Below are 21696 nucleotides of genomic sequence, written 5' to 3' on the forward strand. Positions count from 1 at the left end.
TTGGCCACCACTGTATGTATGTGTATATATATATATATATATATATATATGCCAACATTTATACAGAAATAATAGTTTGACAACATTTTATTGAAATAATAATATAATGTTGCTGGTTTGTTAGTGCTGAGTGCTTCCCCTGCAAATCACAGTGCAATCAAATAATAACACTTTTTTAAAAATAAAAATTTTCTCAAAAAATCAGTGTAGAATATATTAAAAAATGTCATCAGATTCTGTCTGGGCCTATTAATAAATGCAGAAAACCCAAACACAGTGGAGATCGGCCACGCTGCTCTACACTTCAGGAATAAGACATAATCCTAAAAGCAAAACAGACGTAAAAAGCACCATGAAACCAAACTGTTTCAATGTCTAAACACCGTGACCGTGAACCATCTGTTTTCCCCAGCGAAAATCACACGACTCCAGATGAGGTCTACTGCAATGCCTGACCTCGAAAAATAAGTCCATCCTCAGAGATCCGATCATCTTGTCTATCGGAATTATATTTGGGAATGTCCAATGGCGATCTGTGACCGGTAAGAGCGGTCGTCTGAGAGTTATCAGTAAACACAGACATAAATCAGCTATCACTCCCAGCGACGGGCGTCTTTCTATTACAGTGTTGCGTTGTGGCTGGATTGAATCGGGGTTAACCACATCAGGATGTAGCTGGTAAACTTTCCCAGCTTTTTGGCCATTGATTTTTAAGATGTAAGAAGAAAAATTGAGCTGCATGGTGCGGATGGCCGGCGCCTGTAGTCGAGTTGACAGTACTGATGGGATCCCGTCTGTTAGCCATTCAACAAAACCAGCGTGTTAATGCTCATACCAGCCACACGGGTTGCGACCTTAAATGTCTGTTTAAGATCTTTCTCTGGGCCAATCATGGCCACTTTTATAGTTGAACCTCAATGCATCTGTCACTCAATGCACCCTAGTTACAAGACATGCACTTAAACACATCCTCACGACGTTCAGTTTGCGATCCGTAAGGAACGGCAACTTTATTGCGGTCATAAAAACGTTGCAATCGGCCTGTATTTCCAAGGAACAACTCAAACTGACTGAGATTGCACTCAGATGCATTTGAGATGAATGGGATTGGATTAATGCCTCCCTTGTTTTTCAAGGCCGGGGATTTTCCTTCGAGAAGCAACTCCATTCAAATATTTGTCAACTCCCGTTAGAAACATTTAATAGTAGTAAAATTTATGGCAGCGCTTTCTGCAGGATGCTGCCAGAGAGAAGCATCATTGTGGAAAGGTAATAAATGCTACCAGTGTTTTGGGCCGTTTTGAGTTATTATCTGAGCATGAAGCCCAGCAAGAGGGAGTTTATGTCCAAGGCTGATATTAAGAATTTAGTATTTTATTCCATTACGAAATAAATCCTCCATTAAGATGGGAAAAAATAGAGAAATCGGTGCAGTCGCTATAGATGTTTGCAATGCCTACGGACGTATATTCCCCCTCCTTTACAAACCCTAAAACCATTTACACTATAAATAATTCCACAAAAGGGACGGTGGGAATAGACGAACCTGAGCACTAAATCAGCCTGTCATTCGGCAGGAAGTTCAGTGACGGTAACAGGAGGTTCCTCAGGAATCCACTGAAGCAGCACTTCCAATATTGCGTTCCCATATGGCCGAGATGCAATAGTTGGTATCTGGAGACAGGTAAAATAGAGATGTCAGGCTTGACATATTCATTCCAAGAACTACAATCATTCTTTAGATTTATACTTTAAAATAATGTTTAGGAATATATAAAATGTATTGCATTTTATGAGTATTATAGTAATGAGTATGTATATTTCTCCATATATATATATATATATATAGTATATATATCTTTTTTTTATTTTATTTTATTTTTAATTTAACCAATATAGTAAAAATAAAACATCAAATATTTTTAAAAATGTTATATCATTATTTTTTTATATACTTTTATTTTTTTTCTTTATTTAAGCCAATACTGTAAAAATAAAAAAAATACAACAAATATAAATAAATAAAGGTACAAATGTATTTATAATATATAAAAAATATATATTTTTTTTTTTTACTATATTGGTTTTAGTTACAAGTATGTGCAACTCAAATTTCAATTTTGAGAGCTAATTTTGTAGTCCTTTATTCAGATATATACATTCACAATTTAAAATATAAATTGTAAATGTATATATCATTATTGTTTCCCAAACTGGAGGTTGTGAGTCAATAAAAAGATAATAAGTAATTAAACATAACATAAAAATGTAACATTTAACATAAAATGTAAAATAAAATAAAAAAATTTAAAATTAAACCACTCACTAAAAAAGCTGCAATATTTTAGTTATTTGTCTGCATGTCATGTGAAAATGCTGTAAATATGCGAACATGTTCAATTTTTAAAGTATTAACTTAAATATATTTTATATTAAATAATATAATTTAATAATTTATTATTTTTATATTATATTAAATATTTTTAATATTTAATCCTAAATATTTCAGCTCAAAGAAAGAGCCAAAAAAAAAAAGCTTGGGAATCCCTGAATTAGATTTTTTTTTTTTTTTTAAATGGGAAACAAATTTCAGGCATTAATGTGAGTTTGCTATAGCAATGCCTAATTGGCTATTTGATTGTTCATTAATATTAACCATACAGCTTACCAATGATGTCTAAAACTGACGTCGGATCAAGTTTTGCTGAAAGATTATGAAGACATTTTTCTCCATAACAACATGCACTGATGAATCATTCGCAATAGACCAAGAACACGATTTAAAGTAAATGTCAATTCTCTTTCACTGTTTTCCATTACTATATACTCTATATCATATTATAAAAGAGTTACTCATTTCATGGGCCGGCATTCAAAGCGTGAACGAACATTTTACTGGACGGCGTGGAGTCACACGTTATAAAGTTATTGAAACACAGAGCTCAGTGTGTTGTGAATCTGATAATATGGGACAAAGGAGGTCTGGGAATCGTAACCTGCATGAAATATGGGCCGTGCAGGGCTTGTAAAAGCCTTGTGATAAATTAGTTTGTATTCCTCTGTTTTTCCCTTTTTTCATCCTGAAAACCTAGGGTGTTTTCTTTCGGACGTGCAGCTTTTCTCCTCTTTGTCCATTCAGATCCTCAAGCTGTGCACGCAGAACATCAGAGCCCAAATTTAAGGGCCTTCGGAGACCCGTACGGTCTCCCTGATGGAAATCTCTCAAGCCACCTAACAGGGATCCTACAAGGTCACGGAGGAAACCCACTCTTTTGGAGAAAAAACAACAGAAAACATCCGCAGGCCGGCTGCAGCACTGACATCAATCAGCTGCGGAATCTGCAGAGGAACTGTTGTTAAACGCATTACCGTTTCATGACAGTTAAGAGGCAATTTGGCAGATTATCATGAACGCTCTCATGGGTGCGCAGATAAGTGGTTGTTATTTATGTGCAGATGCGCTGAGGGTCATCCAACACAAACGTAAATAATAAAAAATAAAGCATGTTACCAACAAGGAAAGCATCAGGATTACTAGTGTGCATTGTTAGAGAGGGATTTTACAAAACCTCCAACGTTAAGCATTAAACTTCAGCGATTGTGTTACAGAAGGCATGAACGAACCAATTTCATTTAGAAAAGTCGCTTTAGATAAAACATACGCCAAATGCATACATGCAAATGCTAAAAATCCCCAACAACGTGACAGTGAGTTTTGCACCATTCACAGTTAACTCAGAAAATATAAAAATGTAGTTCTTTCTAGCAGGGAATTGACAGTGAAGTTAGTGTACAATGTAGTACAGTGTAGTTTGTCCTCATTTTATGTAATGCTGCTAAATAATAGCTATAAAGCAAGAAAAGTTGGTTTACGAGGCGAAAAGATTGTGTGACAAAACTACATTACCCATCATTCTCAGTGGCTGAGATCAGGGTTATTAGCAGGGTGCAAACTACGGGGGAGCTAGGAGGAGCTCGGCTCCCTTTAATAAGACATGGGCTCCCCTGAAAACGTGATTTGTGAAATTTTGGGGGGTCTCAAAAAATATTGACAATGTGTTATTTTGACGTGCAGTTTTCAGTTTTGTGTAATGTGATCATCGTGGATTATTATGTGTAAAATTGCAAAAATAACATTAATTCAAGCATGACGGCGATTTAAACCTAATTAACTTCAATAAAGATAACTATACATGCTATTCTTGTCATGAGCATCAAGGTGTGGGGGCGCTGCGGTGCAAATTCCACTCATGTTTAGTACATGTTAACTCAAAGATTCGTAGAAAAAACGTTGGACTCTGTGGTCGATTCTGTGTTAAGGTAAGGCATGTTATTCGCAATTATGTGTTGTGGCTGGGTTGTTATAGGTCTGTGTGACTCTCGATGTCTTAGGTCTAACTGAACGGAGGAATTATGGTATTTTTCTGTAGCCTGACGACGAGTAACTTTAACCGTTGTTCATGTGAACTCAAAGACAGCCTGATGCTTTGTTTATAGACTATTTGTGGGTGGCTGTTTGTTGTTTCACCAATCAATTCGTGTCGATAAAGTATAATAGGGTAAATCCTGTATAGTGATTTATCCTATATAGTGCTTGCATAAAGCAAGTAGTGCATACAAAGATACATAACCGCTAAATTACAAGTGTAAGTCATTGTAAGCCCTCTTTTGAGGCATGCGCAAGCGCACCCACCCACCCCCCGTTTTATACAACAAAAAAAAAACAAGTGGGCTCCCCCAAAGACCACGGTATAGTTCGAACACTGGTTATTAGAGTTAACTAAAACTAAAACTAATTTTTACAAAAATTGTCACTAAAAAATTAAAACAAAAACTTATTTTATTTCAGTTAGCAGTTAGTTTCCAAAGCAACATTTCTCTTTTTTTTATTTAGTTTGGTTAGAGTTAGGGTTAGGTTTAGATGTCCTAAAACTGAAAAAAAAACAAAAACAACAAAAAAACAAGAACCAATAAAAATGACAAAAACACAACAAAATTACTAAAACTTTAACAAAAAATAAATAAATAAATAAATAAATAAAAACAGAAAATATAAACATAACTGAAAATAGTTTATTTAAAATATGTACACTTATTTGATTTTATTTAGTTGCCAAGGCAACATTTCTCATTTTCACTTAGTTTATCTTGATGTACTAAAACTGAAAAGTAATACAAAATATAGACATTAAAAAAGCAAATAAAAATGACAAAAACACATAAAAATACTAAAACACTAACTAAAATGAAAATTAGTGTTGGGCGATATGCTCCATAGTCATATTGTCCTAGCGTCAGCCTGTGAGATCGCCCATATACGATATTATCATGCTAATTTATTTAATTATTTACTTACTTAATTTCATAGCCAGAGACTGAACCAACTAAAAGCAGCCTAATGTTAGTGTAATCTACACATTATATCTTTTTAGTCAAGCAGCATACGGATGTCATGTCATAAAATATTTTTATTATGACTGAATTTGTATTTTATGATATCATTTCAATAAAAACGTTTAGAATGCAATTATAATGCCAACAATTATAATGCATTCATTTCCTCAGTTATTCAAACAGCAGCTACAGAAAAAGCAATAGCAAAAAGCATTTACATTATCAAAGAACATCATCACTGACTCCCGTTATAATCAGGGACGCCATCTACACTGTATGATGAATACATTTCTTATACTTACATTGCACGTACATCTGCACTTTGTTGTTTATGAGAGAATTTGCGAGAGAGCAGAATTCAGTCAGCGAGCGCCGTGCACTGAACAAAACAACAGTGTTTCAGCGATGACTCATCTGAACGCCTCTGATTGGCCATTACATTCATAAGCCCAACAGAGTTGTGTGTGATTGGTTATAACGTGCAACACTGTAAATGCATAAAAATAAATATGGAACAAATAAGCCTTAATATTAATTAGATAATAATACTAGACTGATAATAATAATAATAATAATAATAATCGTCTTGATATCGTCAAAGGCATCGTCACTGGCAATATCTCTGACTATTGTTGATACATGATACTATTGTCTATTGGCACAACCCTAATGAAAATTGTAAATATGACAAAAAAATAAAAAATACTTCAAATTATTAATAAACATTAATTAAAATAAAATAATATATTTAATATTTAAAAACAAAGGTAAATGTATTTAATTTTGTCAACATTTCTCATTTTCAATTAGTTGAAACTTAATGTACTTAAGTAACTTAATGTAACTTAATGTACTAAAATAACTAATACTGAAATAAAAATTGTAAAAAAAAAAAAGATGTATAGACATTAAAAACAAAAACCAATAGAAATGACAGAAACACAACAAAATTACTAATACTTTAAACATTAAAATGAAAACAGAAAATATAACAATAAAAACTAATTTAAACTATTAATAATAACTATAACACATCTCAGTGATACTAAAAAAAAACAGATGGATTACTGACCTAAAACACATCCTTTGCTCTTCATTATGCATCAACTAAAATGCTTCCCAACTTTGTCTGGAAATGAAAAAAAAATATTTGAAATAATTTCCAGGAGAATTTAAAGGCATAATGGCTTAAATAAAATATCTAGTTACCTCATTAAGAAACATTAGCAATGAAAATGAAATGTTCACATTACAGTAACGTGAGAGTGTGCCATACGTGTCATTTATATGTCAATAAATCAGCACCATACTTAAAGTTTCTGAAACTGGCACAAAAGAAAATCTTTCCTATTAAAAAGAAGAAAAAATTCTAGATCTCAGATCAGCCCTAAAACAGTGACGAATGCATCTCTTGTTCACTGTATAAATGTTCAGTCATGTCATTTACATAATCATTTTTATATCAGCATTAAACCTGTATGATTTATATGACTGTATTTTAATCACCTTATTTCCTTCACTAGTTCATTTTAATGCTCTTGCGGTGTAATAAATGAATTTTTCAAATATTCCAAGAAGTCTCTCAATTAATATGAGCTCATAAAAGCCGCTTGTGTAATAATTAAAAAAGCACTGTTTAAAGTAGTTTCAGATGGAATATCGCATGTCATACCGCAACTATCCAGTCGCTAATTCCACGCAGGCCTGCTAATAATCTCTGATGCTGATTTAACATATGACTGCATGAACAGTTCGAGTTTCATCCGCTGACATCATCCTTCCCTGCAATGACACGTGCTGATGCCCAGAAAACAACCTGTACAGCAAACACATAAACAAACAGTGGCTCTGAAATCATGGAAACATATGAAGCAGCTCTTTGAAGTGCACAGGGAGCCGTTTGGGCCGCTGCGTCTCCTGACTTCACTTTTAAAAGCCAACCTCACCAATAAAATCAAAGGAAATGGTCAAACTGTGCTGGCGAGAACATCAGCCCAGTTCATTATATCTGCCTGAGTGGAGAAAGCTCTCTTCCTTTTCTTAAGACTCAGAAACAAGTACACAAACACAACGTCTGTTGAAAGGTGTCAATCCTAAATGTTCAAGGGGGCGCTAGGTGTGTTAACTACTTTAAATTACAAGTATCTCATAGCTTGACATAGGACTGCACGATCTGGGGGGGGGGAGTCAAATTGCAATTTTTCTGATAAAAATTGGGATTTCAATTTAAAACATAATGCAGGTTTACTGTGTTGCTTGTTTCTAGTGGCACACAATTTGGCCAACATTTTGTGAATACATATCAATATGACTAGAAAATAATAATAATTCTATTTTAATAAAATATAATTAAATAATAATAATTATTGTTATTATTACTACTACTACTACATACTACTAAATAGAGAAAAATTACTTATAGAAATAATAAAAATATTACTATTGTAATATTTCACCATAAAATAAACAAGATTATTTGAAAAATAATTGTATAATAATTTTGTTTTCCATTATAACTGTAAAATTTTAATACTAATGTTTATGGAAGTTAACTTTTTCATTTTCAAATGTGAAACCATCAAATTTTATTTCGAAGAAAAGCCGCAGGGAGCCCTTAAAGTACTTTTGTTCATTACAAGTTTAGGAAGACTGTTGCCATATGTGTGTTCCCAAATGCACGCTAAAGCGACTCAAACTCAGAGCAGATGCGGAGATGAAGTTCATGTGGAGCTGCATTTACTGTGAACCGCTTTGGACAAGAGAGATGTTCTGAGACACTGAAATAATGAGCTGCTCACGTGCAGATGAACATAGTGCCATGCTTCACTCTGAAACACACAGTGAACATATTTAACTCAAAAATAAAAAAAATTATTTAATTGTGAAAGTAAATTTAAGACTTTTTAAGACCTTTATAAGACCAAGTAAAGAAAATTTAAGGAATAAATGGAAGCGGTCACAAAGAAATTCATCAAAATTGTTTATGATTAAAACAAGAATATTTGCCAATGGGCTTAGAAAATCAACTTAATCAAAGGAAAAACTAATTTATTTTTCTGACACAATTGACAGATATTTGTTCTTGTTTTAAGCATAATTTATTTTTGTTAAATTTCTCAAACAAGACTTAATATCTTTACTTCGCATCTCAAATAAATCTTGATTTAAGGATGTTTAGATATTTGTACTGAAAACTGGAGAAAAATACTGATGAAGATTTTTTTGCAGTGTGTTCAACATTTAATGCCATGACCTTATGAATTTAAGACTGTGCTGATTTAAGACCTTTTAGGCCTTAATTTGTGGAAGGGTGAATTACAACTTTTCAACCCTACCATTCTGTATCTTCAGGGACATTTGTGCCTTTTTCATTTTCTTTTTCTTTTTTTTTTTTTGGATCATTTTGGCTGTGCTAATGCGAACAGCATACATTTACATTTTGCTCACAGTTTTGTTTCTTTTAAATCACACTGCAGAAAAAATAATGCATCGAAATTAATGTTGTTACTAATCACTGACATATCAAAGACAGCAATTAATTAAATAATTAAATAAAAAATCTGCTTAGCATTTGGCATACGGATTTTGTGTCTGTTTTGTTTTTGTGTTTTTTTCACACACAAAAAACAGCAGTGGCATGGAAACAAATTGGCATTTAAAGTGTTAAAATTCTGAAAATGAATGCATTTTTGGTATTATCAGGACTGCTGTTGGTAAAAAGACCTCTGTCAATGAAAGTGGAATTTTTTTTTAATATATATACTATTTTTAAGACCTTTTTTTACATGGACATTTTGTTCTCCAAGACCGTTTTTTGACATGGACATTTTTGTCCTCTAAGGATTTCTGTGTAACTTTTGCGCAAAGGCTAAGACCCGCAGAAGCACTATAATTAAATAGCAGCCTTTGCTATTTTTTCTATTTCCGTTTTCAGTTTTATTTAGATTAACTGCACAGCCCTAGCCTGACACGCTTTCTAACAACTACCCCAAAAAAAAAATTTCTGTGTGAAAAAAAAACAAGCTCTTCGGCTCAATCTTGAAATGACATCCTCTCTGAAGCTGAGCAGCAGGACTTTAGCTGCTTCCTTTCTGGACCCCGGCGGAATAAACCATTAAACCGTAGGGAGGAGAGAAAACCTGTAGAGCTGTTTTGTTTTTGTGTTTTTTTCACACACAAAAAACAGCAGTGGCATGGAAACAAATTGGCATTTAAAGTGTTAAAATTCTGAAAATGAATGCATTTTTGGTATTATCAGGACTGCTGTTGGTAAAAAGACCTCTGTCAATGAAAGTGGAATTTTTTTTTAATATATATACTATTTTTAAGACCTTTTTTTACATGGACATTTTGTTCTCCAAGCACCTCTATGTAACTTTTATGCACATGGGTTAAGACCCGCAGAAGCACTGTAATTAAACAGCAGCCTTTGTTATTTTTTTCTATTTGCCTTTTCGGTTCTATTTCGATTTACTGTGCAGCCCTAGCTTGAGACACTTTCTAACAAATACAAAAATAAATAAATAAAATCAATGTGTGCAAAAGGGCAAATTATGACTTTTTAACCCTTGTGTGTCTTCAGGCACATTTTTGTCTTTTTCATTTAGCATTTAGTATATATAAAACAAATACTTATTTTGGGTGTTCCTTTAAAAAGAAAAATTATGCAAACAAACTGGCATGTAAAGGGTTAAAATCCTGAAAATGAATGAATTTCTGGTAGTTATGATCAGGACTGCTGTTGGTAAAAAGACCTCTGTCAGTGAAAATGAAAAAAATAAAAAAAAAATAAAAAAAAACAATAATTTCGAGTGGAAATTGTATAAAGATTTCCCCCCAGTGTTCATATCTTTACTGCGTCAAAAGCAAGGGACCCTTTTACTTCGAACGATGAATGAGCTGACAGTTTGATGTCTTAATCAAGATTACAAATCATTCTGAATCATTAAAAAAACTTCAGTCTCATTCACAACGTCTGTGCATATAATGCATCTGTCATAGAGATGGCCAGCATTTAATTTTATCACAGAACTCCATAAAATCGAAGGGGAAAGGCCTCGTCCTTTTATTGCTGCGCCTCTGTACTGTAACTCTCGCCGAGGGCTAAAGTAAATGATTTTGGAGCGGCGCTTCTCCACCAATGTCACAGTTTTTTAAGCAGCAGATGTTTAAGGGATGATGTCAATGTGTCAGGACAGCCGTATATCTTTCACAGCACTGAAAATACTGGTGAGGTGGATCTGTAAAGATGGACCTAAGGATTGAGTCGTCATCATTGTAATACCATCTGCGTTCGTTCTCATTCACCGTTCATAACTGTAATCATGTTATAGTCACGCGCTGCATTAAACAATAGTCATGCGAATTCCCACAAGTGCTGTAAAAAAATACAACTACATTTTTTACAGTTTACGGGACCTTTTTTTTTTATGGGACAAATACTGAGAAAAACTAAAAAATCTACTTGACTCATTCAGATTTTTAGGTTGTCTTAAGTAACACTACTTTGTTTTGCAATTTGCATTTGTTAGTTTACTAAACTATTCATTGATTAACTTCTTGTTCAGCAATTAGAAACATAATAAACAGATCTATTATTTCGGTAGCCATATATGTTTATATAATTACTTTAATTTACATAAAAGCCCATGTTAGTCCATCAGAATGTCCCAAACACAGTTGTCTAAACAACTCATTTTAAATTTAACGATATTGCTGAAATGTTAAGAGTTTGTGCGTTCCCACAATAAATAATGCGGTTACTGTTACAGGATTATTGTTTATTGCTGTTTGCAGACTTTTGCTATTGTGTTGTCACTATTGTTAGTTATTTTTGTGTTGTGATGTTAAGAAGCGCTGCTGTTTGAACTGAGGCTTTTATACAGCGATCTGTCACGCCACATCAAAGAGCATCAAAATTACATTTATTGTTTGAATTTCCTGGGGAAAAAATTGACATAATTTGAAAGATGGGACTTATTTGGGACATATTTATATAATTTATTGTGTTACTAATTGACAATCTGTAACTACAACTTCATGAATTTATTGGATGAATGAGGCATTTTGCATTTAGTGAATGAACAAATTCAAATTGGCAAAACAAAGTAATGTTACTTTGGACAATTTTTAAGACAATAGTTGAGAGAAAATAAAAATCTGAATGCATTAAAGGGCACCTATTATGCCTCTTTTTACAATATGTAAAATAAGTCTCTGGTGTCCCCAGAATGTGTCTGTGAAGTTTCAGCTAAAAAAAAAACACAGATTATTTATTATATCATTTTGAAAATGCCTATTTTGAGTGGAAGCAGAAATATGCTGTTTTAGTGCATGTCTCTTTAAATGCAAATGAGCTGCTGCTCCCCGCCCCCTTTTCCAGAATAGAGCTGCGCCATTACAGCTCCTACCTGCAAAAAAAACATCTGTTTGGTTTTGATTATCATGTCTATCGCGCTGAAATCACGCGTTTTAAAGCCATATTAGTTTAAACTTCTGATAGACGGTTTTCTGAGCTCAAACATCCAAAGCACGCGTATAGAAAGTGGCTGCACACAGCATGCGAGTACTAAAGTTCTCTTTCACACACGAGTTTATGTTAAAAACATGCATAAGTTACAAAAACACAGTCAGTTACAGTATGTTTGTGAAGGTAAACATCTGGGAAAGAATCGCATGTTTATTTTAGATCTGTGTATTAAGTAACATCAGCATAATATACAGTGCCTATACTGCTGTCTATGCTATTAATATGACCCAAAGAATAAAATAAAAGCAGAGAATCACTTACTGCTCTGGACTGAATAACGTCTATAGCCTTAATAAGAAGACATTTCTTACTTGAATGCTGCTTTTAAATGCTCTAGCGTGAAGATAAACATGGCAGACTGTGTGAGGCTCGTGTCTGTTAGTTTACGGCAGTGTCAATCAACAATCGTGGGCGGGGCTGGTAAATTGTGATGTCACACTTTACAGACTCTGTGATTGGCTTGCTCTGAGATGCTGCTAATGATATATGGAGATTTAAAATAAAAGAGCAGGTGGATTTTTATCATTATAGGGTGGTTGTTTTCACACTGCCAACACACGTTTATGTCCAAACAACATGTGAAAGTGAATTTTGCATAATAGGTGCCCTTTAAGTTGAATTTTTTACGTTTTCTAAACAATTCCTTTTTTACAGTCCGCCGGACACAATCTGTCTGATTAATAGAAGACAGATAGACAGTGTTCAGGAACTTAGTTTGCAATTAAGCACTACTGGCAATTTCATTTGGTGTTGCTACTGGTTCAAAAACTGCAAATGCGAACTACACATATTCGGAAATACAGAAAGGATCTTTCACATAGAAAAATCCAAACACAGGAATATACCTAAAAACTAGAAGGCCATAGACTTTGCTCACAAAGGGTACAACAACTTCCCAACATTTTTTGATAATTTTTGTAATTTTTTGTGATTTTGTCATTTTGTGATCTTGTGGTGTTCCTGGTCAAAAATGACCTGACAACAAAATTTTTTTATAAATCTCACATTATGCATTAGTATTGCATTCAATCTTTTTGTCAACTTGTTTTCCTTAAACTAGCACAGGTTTTGTATCTATTGTTGGAGCTGACTGATCGTAGGCCTCAATGATCTGAGCTTATACCAAAATGATCCACAAATGCTTTTTTAAGTCAAAGACTGAGGTGCATAAGTGTAAATAAATGAAGTCTACAATCAATCAGTTCCAAAAAGAAATACAAAACTATTTTGGATTTTCAGCACAGCACTTGAATATTTTTTTCTTTTAAAAGAATTCAGATAAGTTTAATGTTATTATGCAATTGTGGATAAACCTTATGTTGAACCTGGAACATTTCTTCAGCTCCAAACCCAACCCTAAATCCCAACTCCTCACTAAATCAACATTAAGCTGCTATTTTCGTCAAAAATGAACCTATCTACTAATCTATTTTACGTGCTCAGTTGTAAAATCTTACGCATCTGACCTAAAATAAAACATGGTGTGGGAATGATAAAGTATCATCTGGTGGTGAACTGGATACTCGTTCAGGGAGCGCGCGGGAGTTGGCTGTCCCCTGCATATGTTGCGCTGGTGTGACCATAATGAGCGCCGCGCCTTTGCTCCTGGGCTTAATCTCTCTGCCCGGAGAGGAGCCCGCAGCGTAATTAACATTGCAGGCATTGCAGTCTGACGTGTTGAATAATTACCCGCTCCTCAATGACACGCTAGTTCCTGCGCAGGTGAAATCGTAACCTTATACCGAGCAGCTGCCGCTTCAGGGAGGCCGTCACGAACGACTTGACCTTAGAGAGATGCTACCAGTGGAGCCACTGCGGAAGACTGGAAAAATGAGGCACAAAAGACACAAGTGACTTGTTACTTTTCAAAGACAAAATAAAAACAAAAAAAGCATGATATTTAAATGTGTGGAACAAAAAGGTAAACTTTTAATATATGTGACCCTGGACCACAAAACCAGTCATAAGAGTCATCTTTTTAAAACTGAGATTTATACATCAAATAAGCTTATCATTGATGTATGGTTTGTTAGGATAGAACAATATTTGGCTGAGATACAACTATTTGAAAATCTGGAATCTGAGTGTGCAAAAAAATCTAAATATTGAGAAAATCATCTTTAAAGTTGTCCAAATTAAGTTCTTAGCAATGCATATTACTAATCAAAAATTAAGTTTGAATATATTTACGGTAGGAAATTTACAAAATATCTTCATGGAACATGATCTTTACTTAATATCCTAATGATTTTTGGCATAAAAGAAAAATCTATAATTTTGACCCATACACTGTATTGTTGGCTATTGCTACAAATATACCCGTGCTACTTATGACTGATTTTGTGCTCCAGGCTCACAAATATACACACATATTATATATACACAGTTATATAATTTATACATTCAATATAGAAATAATATTTAGCATAAGAAATTTTTCGGACCATTCATTTTTTTTTTGTTGCAAAGACAATAAAGCAATTTTTTTCTCATTGCCTTAACTTTTTTAGGATGAAAATCATTTTAAAATTATAAAAAATATTAAAATAAATTAATATTTTTTAAATAATTTATTAAAATATTCAACTCTAATATGTATTAATTTTAAAGATTTAAAATGTTTAAAAAATTTACTTTTTTACTTAATTTATTGTTATAAAATTATTTAAATGCATTTAAATAAACCATTTACATTGACAAACATTTGAAAGAAATTAATACTTTTATTCAGCAAGAACGCATTGAATTCATTAAACATGACAGTAAAGACATCAATTTTCCAGTATATTAGAATGATTTCTGAAGGATCATGTGACATCGAAGACTGAAGTAATGATGTTGAAAATTCAGCTGCGCATCACAGAAATCAAATGACATTTTAAAATATATTCACACATAAAACAGCTATTTTAAAATGAATTAATATTTCATGTTTTTTTCCTATATTTCTGATCAAATACATGCAGCCTTGGTTAATTCTATAATTATTTGTCAAACATTTTCCACAGAAAATATTTGTAAGCTGATGGTAATCAGATTTTTGGGTAACCTCTTCATAGTGGCTCTTGATCTTTACTGTAATGTCATTAACATAGCTGCTCTATTTTCTTTCGGGTAAACTGTGAGAGCATGTATTAATATAGCTCATGTTCTTGTACCATTACGATTTTAGTGCATGCACAAACTGTTAAAGAAGCCCCCCCCATGTGCTGTTCTTTATGGGTCCCATTTGACTCACTGTGATTCCTTGCGTCTGATCCCATTCAACAATTTGCCTTGAACTGGGAAAGACGATCGGCTCGGGTTTCCCATTGGAGTGGACTCTCATCTCAGACTACTTTGAAAGTGTCTCCTGACATTCTAATTAAGCTACCAACGCCGTCCCTCTGGGAGGTTGCCCTTCCAAAGCCATCCGGCAGGTCAGCGCTGAGTTATTTGCACTGGGTTTGCGGGCAAACTTAATAATTCCCCTAAGAAAAAGGAAAGAGTCTATCAATCCTGTGCAGAAAGGGCAGTTACAGCCAGTGAAGGAACAGGTTGAAATGAAATCAGCGCTGGGCTCAACTATGAATCCTTGATTTGATTGTTTGTCGTAATGTTCTGAAATTCCTTTGTTAGGTGGGATTTCCACAGGTGCAAAAGCACAACGTTTTGTTTTTGTTTGCTCTCGGCCAATTAGCAATTTCTGTAGTTTCGTAGTTCATTAGTGTTTTTGAGGATATCATATCACTTCATCAGCAACTCTCAATTTGTTTAACTGAAAGGAATCTGAACAAAGTTGATGACAATTCAAGATTTTTAAAAAACAATATATTGGTTTCATATTAAATTTCCATATTTTTAGTTTAATTCTCTTATTATGGATTAAAAAAAATTAATTCAGATAGATGTCTTCTGAATGTCCAGGTCATATTATTTCACTCCAAAAAAAAATCTAAATTAAAATATATAAATTAATTTATATAAATATAAATGTATATTTAACATAAAATATATTTATTACAAACTTTAAATAAACACTTTATATAGTTAAAAAAATTAATTAATAAATTATATTTTGCATAAAGAAAATGTGTGACTATTTTCAGGACAATTAAGCTTTTTTTCCCCCAAAATTCTCATTACTGTAACACAAAACAACAGTATATTACTAAAATGTCAAGTGTTTATTTCAAGTATCTGTACTATTATTATAGTATTTGTACTATTTTTAATTTATGCTGATTTAAATGGAAAAGAAAATCTTCAGTCAGATATTTAAATGATTGTATTACAGTAATAAGAATCTAATGAAAATCATTCTTGAGAATTACAGTGAAATGAAATGGGAAAACAAATCAATGTAATGTTTTTAAATTATTGTATTATAGTACTGAGAACCTAATAAACTCTTGTGAATTACTCTTGTGAATTGTGTTCATTGTTAAAAACATAACATATTTATGAGGAAAAAAAATAAATGTAAGTTATTGACAATGAAGACAATAAAGCATTTTGCCCAAAATAAACAATTAAGCCGTTTTCTCTTTAAATAAATGCAAAAGGAATTGCAGTGTTTATGCATACATCATCATTGCACTAGTATGTTGAAATTTTTCCATTTAATTCAGCACGTCTTTTAGTTATTGTATTGCAGTAACAAAAATCTAATAAAAATCACTATTGAGAATTGCAAAAAGCTCAGAAGTGAAATATCCATTTATTTATTTTTTTTGTACTGCAAATTATCATTCGAGTGTGGAAATATGCTTAGTTGTTACAAAAATAATTCAAAATAAGCATCATATTCAAAGTTGCTTTTTTTCTTTTGCCCAATACAAAGATTTTTAGATCATAAAATGTGACTCTGCGCTTTCCTCCGGCTCTCCAGTCGATCTGATTGAGTCCATCTCTCGCTCCCTCCTGATCCGAGCAATATGACCTCTCGCTGTTGTCACTTCGGAGATTTATTGAGGCCACATGCATTGTGATCGTCCAGAGGACCTGCCCGTGACCCCCCTTTATGAGCTCTCTGGACTAATGCCACATAATGTCTGTAAGTTAGCCTGTGCAATTATAAAGCCTGTGGACTGAAAGAGAGCTGTCATTAGGATGTGCTTAAGGACAGCGGCCTGCGCAGTCTGGCCCCGGGACAGGACGGCAAATGGACTGGGAGCCGTAAGACGAGCCGGGCCAGAAGGGGATAATTAGAGCGTTTTGTCCGACGTTGTTGATATAAATATGACAAAAGCCCCTCCTGCTCCTCACCAACACGCACTCATTTACCCACTCTACGAGCCGCCCATAGACATCAGCCTAATCATCATGTTCAACAGGTGGTGGGCAAATGCGAGGGGCATGAAACCGATACTATGTTTCCTGCAAACTGACAAACGTGCTAATTAATCCTGATCTTTTTTCTTCTTTTCCCCCCACTTATTGTTTTCCATCTGTGTGTAGCGTGTGAGGCCTCGCTGAAAGCAGTTTTCCTGCAGTCGATGCGGTGCTAAAAGAGTCAAAAATGGCGATTCTGTCATCATTTATTTACTTATCATTTATTTTGTGTCGTTTCAAACTCGTGCCATTTTATTTTGCTTGGTTGAGCTCCGAAAAAAGCACCATCAAAATGTTATTGACAATGAACACAATGAAGCATTTTCCGCAAAATTAACAATTACACCATTTTCTCTTGAAATAAATACAAAAAAAAAACAATTAAAGAATTTATATATCATGGTAGTATTTGTTGTGCTATCTTCAAATTATGCTGATTTAAATGGGGGAAAAAAATCTATTTAATGATTTTAAATGATTGAATTACAGTAATGAGAATCTAAATTACTTTTAAGAATTACAAAAAACCTCAGAAGTCAAATATCAATTAATTAAAGATATCAAAATGAGCAGGGAAATGTGCTTAAATGTTATAAAAAATAAGCCAAAAAATAATGCACAAACATATTTATGTGAAACAAACCAAAATTTAAGTTATTGACAAGTAAGATTTTTTTTCCCCAAAATGAACCACATTCAACTATTTTCTTGCTAAATAAATACAAAAAAATATTTATTAAAATATCTATTCATACATCATGGTAGTATTTGTTGTACTATCTTTAAATTATACTGAATTAAATGGGGGAAAAATCAATTTAATATTTTTAATATTTTGTATTACAGAAATGAGAATCAAATAAAAATAATGCAAAAAATAAAACAAAAAAATATTTATAAGAAACAAACGAAATTTAAGTTAGGTTTAAGACAATAAAACATTTCCCCCAAAATGAACAATTTTCTCTTTAAATAAATACAAAAAATATATAATAATAATATATTTACATCATGGCAGTATTTGTACTCTTTCTACATTATATTAAATTAAATGGGGGGAAAAAATCTCAGGAGTCAAATATCCCTTAATTAAATATATTAAAATCATATTATTTTGCATTACAATAATGATCATTTGAGTGGGCAAATGTGCTTAAATTATATAAAAATAAAGCAATAAAATGCAAAAACAAACCAAAATTTAAATTATTGTTCACTATAATCTTCTTCTTCTTTTAAACTGAATTTGACATATTTGTCACATGAGCTAAACTTTGTAGGACATATTTAGTCACGTGGCATATGCTAAGTGATGGCGTTCAACATCACTGACATCAAACTTGGCATATTTGAATATACGTGACCGTGCATGAGATTTGACAGTCTGTCATTTTGTCTTCCATAGAAGTCAGTCAGTTATACGGGTTCAGAACGACATGAGGGTGAGTAAATTATGACAGAATTGATTTTTTTGGGTGAACTATCCCTTTAAGGGAGGGTGTAATATAACAAAATCTCTTTCAGACCATGTCAGTTAAATCCTGAAAATGAAAGATTTATTTGCCTTTGCAAACCAGCATGGAAATGAAACCCAACATGTTGCTTTTAAATTCCAACAAATGATATGTGTGGTAACAGAATATGTGTGTCAGTAGTGAAAGCACTGGTTCATCGGCCGTGATGAAGAGGATTTTCCCTTCTTTGTAATTTTATGGAGCTACACGGTGAATGAAGAACATCTCACAGGGAAAATATATTTTGAGGTTTAATATCTTAACTATTTTAATTTTTCCATGTATCACATGAAATCCCTTCTTTGTGGTCTGTGTCATAAATTCTGGAAATAGGTTTAACTTGGGGAATTGAAATTTGGCTCAAAAATAAATCTTGTGATCATTTATTCACCTTCATGTCGTTCTGAACCAGTATGGCTTCCTTTCTTCTGTTAAACACAAAAGATGATCAAACCAGCTCCTTCCATGCAATGAAAGTGAATGGGAAGTAAAACTGTTGAGCTCTAACTGCCACATAGCTAACACATAGCTCGACTGCCCTGAAATATCAGTGGAGACCAGGACATCTAGATGTGCCCCAGAGACTGATCCCCTCCGAAGACCTCGTCTCCTAGACGGCCATTGGGACAAAACCACGGGAACCAGTTGAGTCCTCTGCACAATCTGACTCTGCTGCAGCCTAGATTTAAACTGGGTTTGTCTGGCCAGAAGAGAAAGACACTATTTCGACACACTATTTCCCCATGTAATACTGTAAAGCTGCTTTGACACAATTTGCATTGTAAAAAGCGCTATATAAATAATGGCGACTTGACTTGACTCTAAACATGATCATAAATCAGTCCATATGACTAGTGCACTATATTTCAAGTCTTCTGAAGTCACATGATGTTTTGTGTGAGGAACTGGCTAAAATTTAAGTCATTATTTGTTAAAATTCTTACTCTGCACTGTAGCAACTGGTCAATGAAACTTTGTAATGAGACACATAGAACCAATGACATTTGATGTCATTAAACGCGTTTACATGGGGTTTAGATTTGGCAGCCCCTAAGGGTATAGATGTTGTAACTACACTATATAGTAATTTTCAAAATATGTGTAATTTGGTAAAAGCATTTCAATTTAAGCATTTAAATTCACATTTTATAAATGTATATAATATTTTAGTAATATATTGTACATTTTAAGCATGTGTGTGTGTAAAATATTATATATATTTATTATTATTGAAATAAATAATAAAATTAATAATTTATTATTATTAATGAAATAACATATTTAATATAATTATATATATATATAATTTATATATTTCTAATTTAATTGCTTACATATAAAATGCTTAGATATTGTCTAATTTAGCCAACATTCTAAATAATTTTCATTACATTAAAATTACATTAAATGTTATTTTTATTTAATAACATTAATATTTATTTTTATTATTTATTTTAATAATAATACATATATATACAGGGTGCGATTTGCCGGGGGGGATTCCCCCTATTTAAAAGCATAAATAGTTGAATAGAGGTTTTATTTTTTAACCACTCCTTTTCTCACATTCGGCCTCTAGAGTGATGAATCGAGCCTGTTATGTGGGTATAAGCCATACCTAACATGAGCGTAGTGTCCAGAAACTTCCAGCATCCTCCCGTCCCAAGAATCCCTGCAAGGGGACAAATGGCTGAAGAGGCATGTGAGGCCACTCAAGTCCAGGCCCAAATTCACTGTCAAATAATGGATCACTGGGGAGCAAGAGAGAGAGAGAGAGAGAGCTTGAGACAAGAAATAGAAGAAATTTACTACGCTTCCAAGAAACTGCTGGAACGCTAAGAGTATTACGACTCGTTTTTCCATTTTACTCGAATGGCCTGTTGACCAGAATGTGTGATTATCTTGTTTCATGTCAAATGTCTGATTCATTGACAGTTTGTCCTCTGGGCTAAAGGAACATGCAATAAAACGTGGACGCGATTCCAGCGGTTTTGCGCAAAGCTGGTGTTTGAGGCGAAGCAACAGCGCGCGGCGGAGTGGCGTGAGCCTTTAGGGCAGCGCTGGACGCTTGTGGTTTCGCTTCTTATTTCTACAGAGAGCGTTTGTCCACGCTGGCACTGCAGACCGAGGGTGGGCCTCTGAATTTGAGTGATTTATGAAGATGAGTAGAGAGGCCAGGCGGTCGACAGTGCTGTCACATACAGGGGAGGAGGAAACCGCATCAGGACATCAGAAAGGCTCGCGAGCGATGGCCAAAACTGCACGCCGAGGGCCCCTTCATGACAAGGAAATGAAATCCGAGCGCCGTCCGCAGGGACGAGGTGCACCGGGAGGAAGCGAGCACATTTCCATCAAGTAAAAGCTGACAGGGGAAAGTCTGCATATTTCATCCAGCACATGTTTTGCGAGTGCAAAGAGCCAAAACCTTTTCCATTTTTCATCTTATTATTTTGTTACCCCGAATTTACCCATTATTAGCTCACACGCAGCCGCATGCACCTGCGTTAGAGACTCGATCTCACGGCTGCGTGCTGCTCCAGATGTGCATCGTAGGGCTGGACGATATGGCCAAAATTTATATCACGACATATTTCTTAATTTCGGTCGATACGATATAATTCCGATATCGATATGAACACTATTTAAAAAAGCCTTGTAAAAACTGCCAAGAACGCCCACAACAGATGTCTGTGCATACAAACTTATGAAAAATGAATTTGCCAAGTCTATGACACCTCATATAAAACCATATAATACTTTAGAGAAAAAAAACAGCACAAATAAATTAATGTTCACCTTTTATTTGTATTTAGCCTTCATACAAACAAGAAATGTGAAATCACTGTCAAATAAGCATCTCAGACTCACCTTATTAATTATTAATATCTTCCAACATACCAGTCAAAAGTTTATAAGACAGTGATAATTAATGAGGTGAGTCTGAGA

At 33.8% G+C, this 21696-nt stretch overlaps 1 protein-coding gene across 1 annotated transcript in view; it reads right to left on the reverse strand.

Annotated features, from left to right (window-relative positions):
- Positions 1–21696, reverse strand: part of LOC107704023 (dual specificity protein phosphatase 10-like) — a 71172-nt gene that overhangs the window by 11104 nt on the left and 38372 nt on the right. The window contains exons 7-8 of the mRNA XM_016506856.1: positions 625–794; positions 457–556 (exon numbers count right to left, since the gene is read on the reverse strand). Coding sequence (XP_016362342.1) covers positions 457–556; positions 625–794 — 270 coding nt within the window. The remainder of the gene's footprint in view (positions 1–456; positions 557–624; positions 795–21696) is intronic.

Source organism: Sinocyclocheilus anshuiensis, unplaced genomic scaffold, assembly GCF_001515605.1.
Source record: "Sinocyclocheilus anshuiensis isolate Anshui unplaced genomic scaffold, SAMN03320099.WGS_v1.1 scaffold534, whole genome shotgun sequence".
Classification (NCBI taxonomy): domain Eukaryota; kingdom Metazoa; phylum Chordata; class Actinopteri; order Cypriniformes; family Cyprinidae; genus Sinocyclocheilus; species Sinocyclocheilus anshuiensis.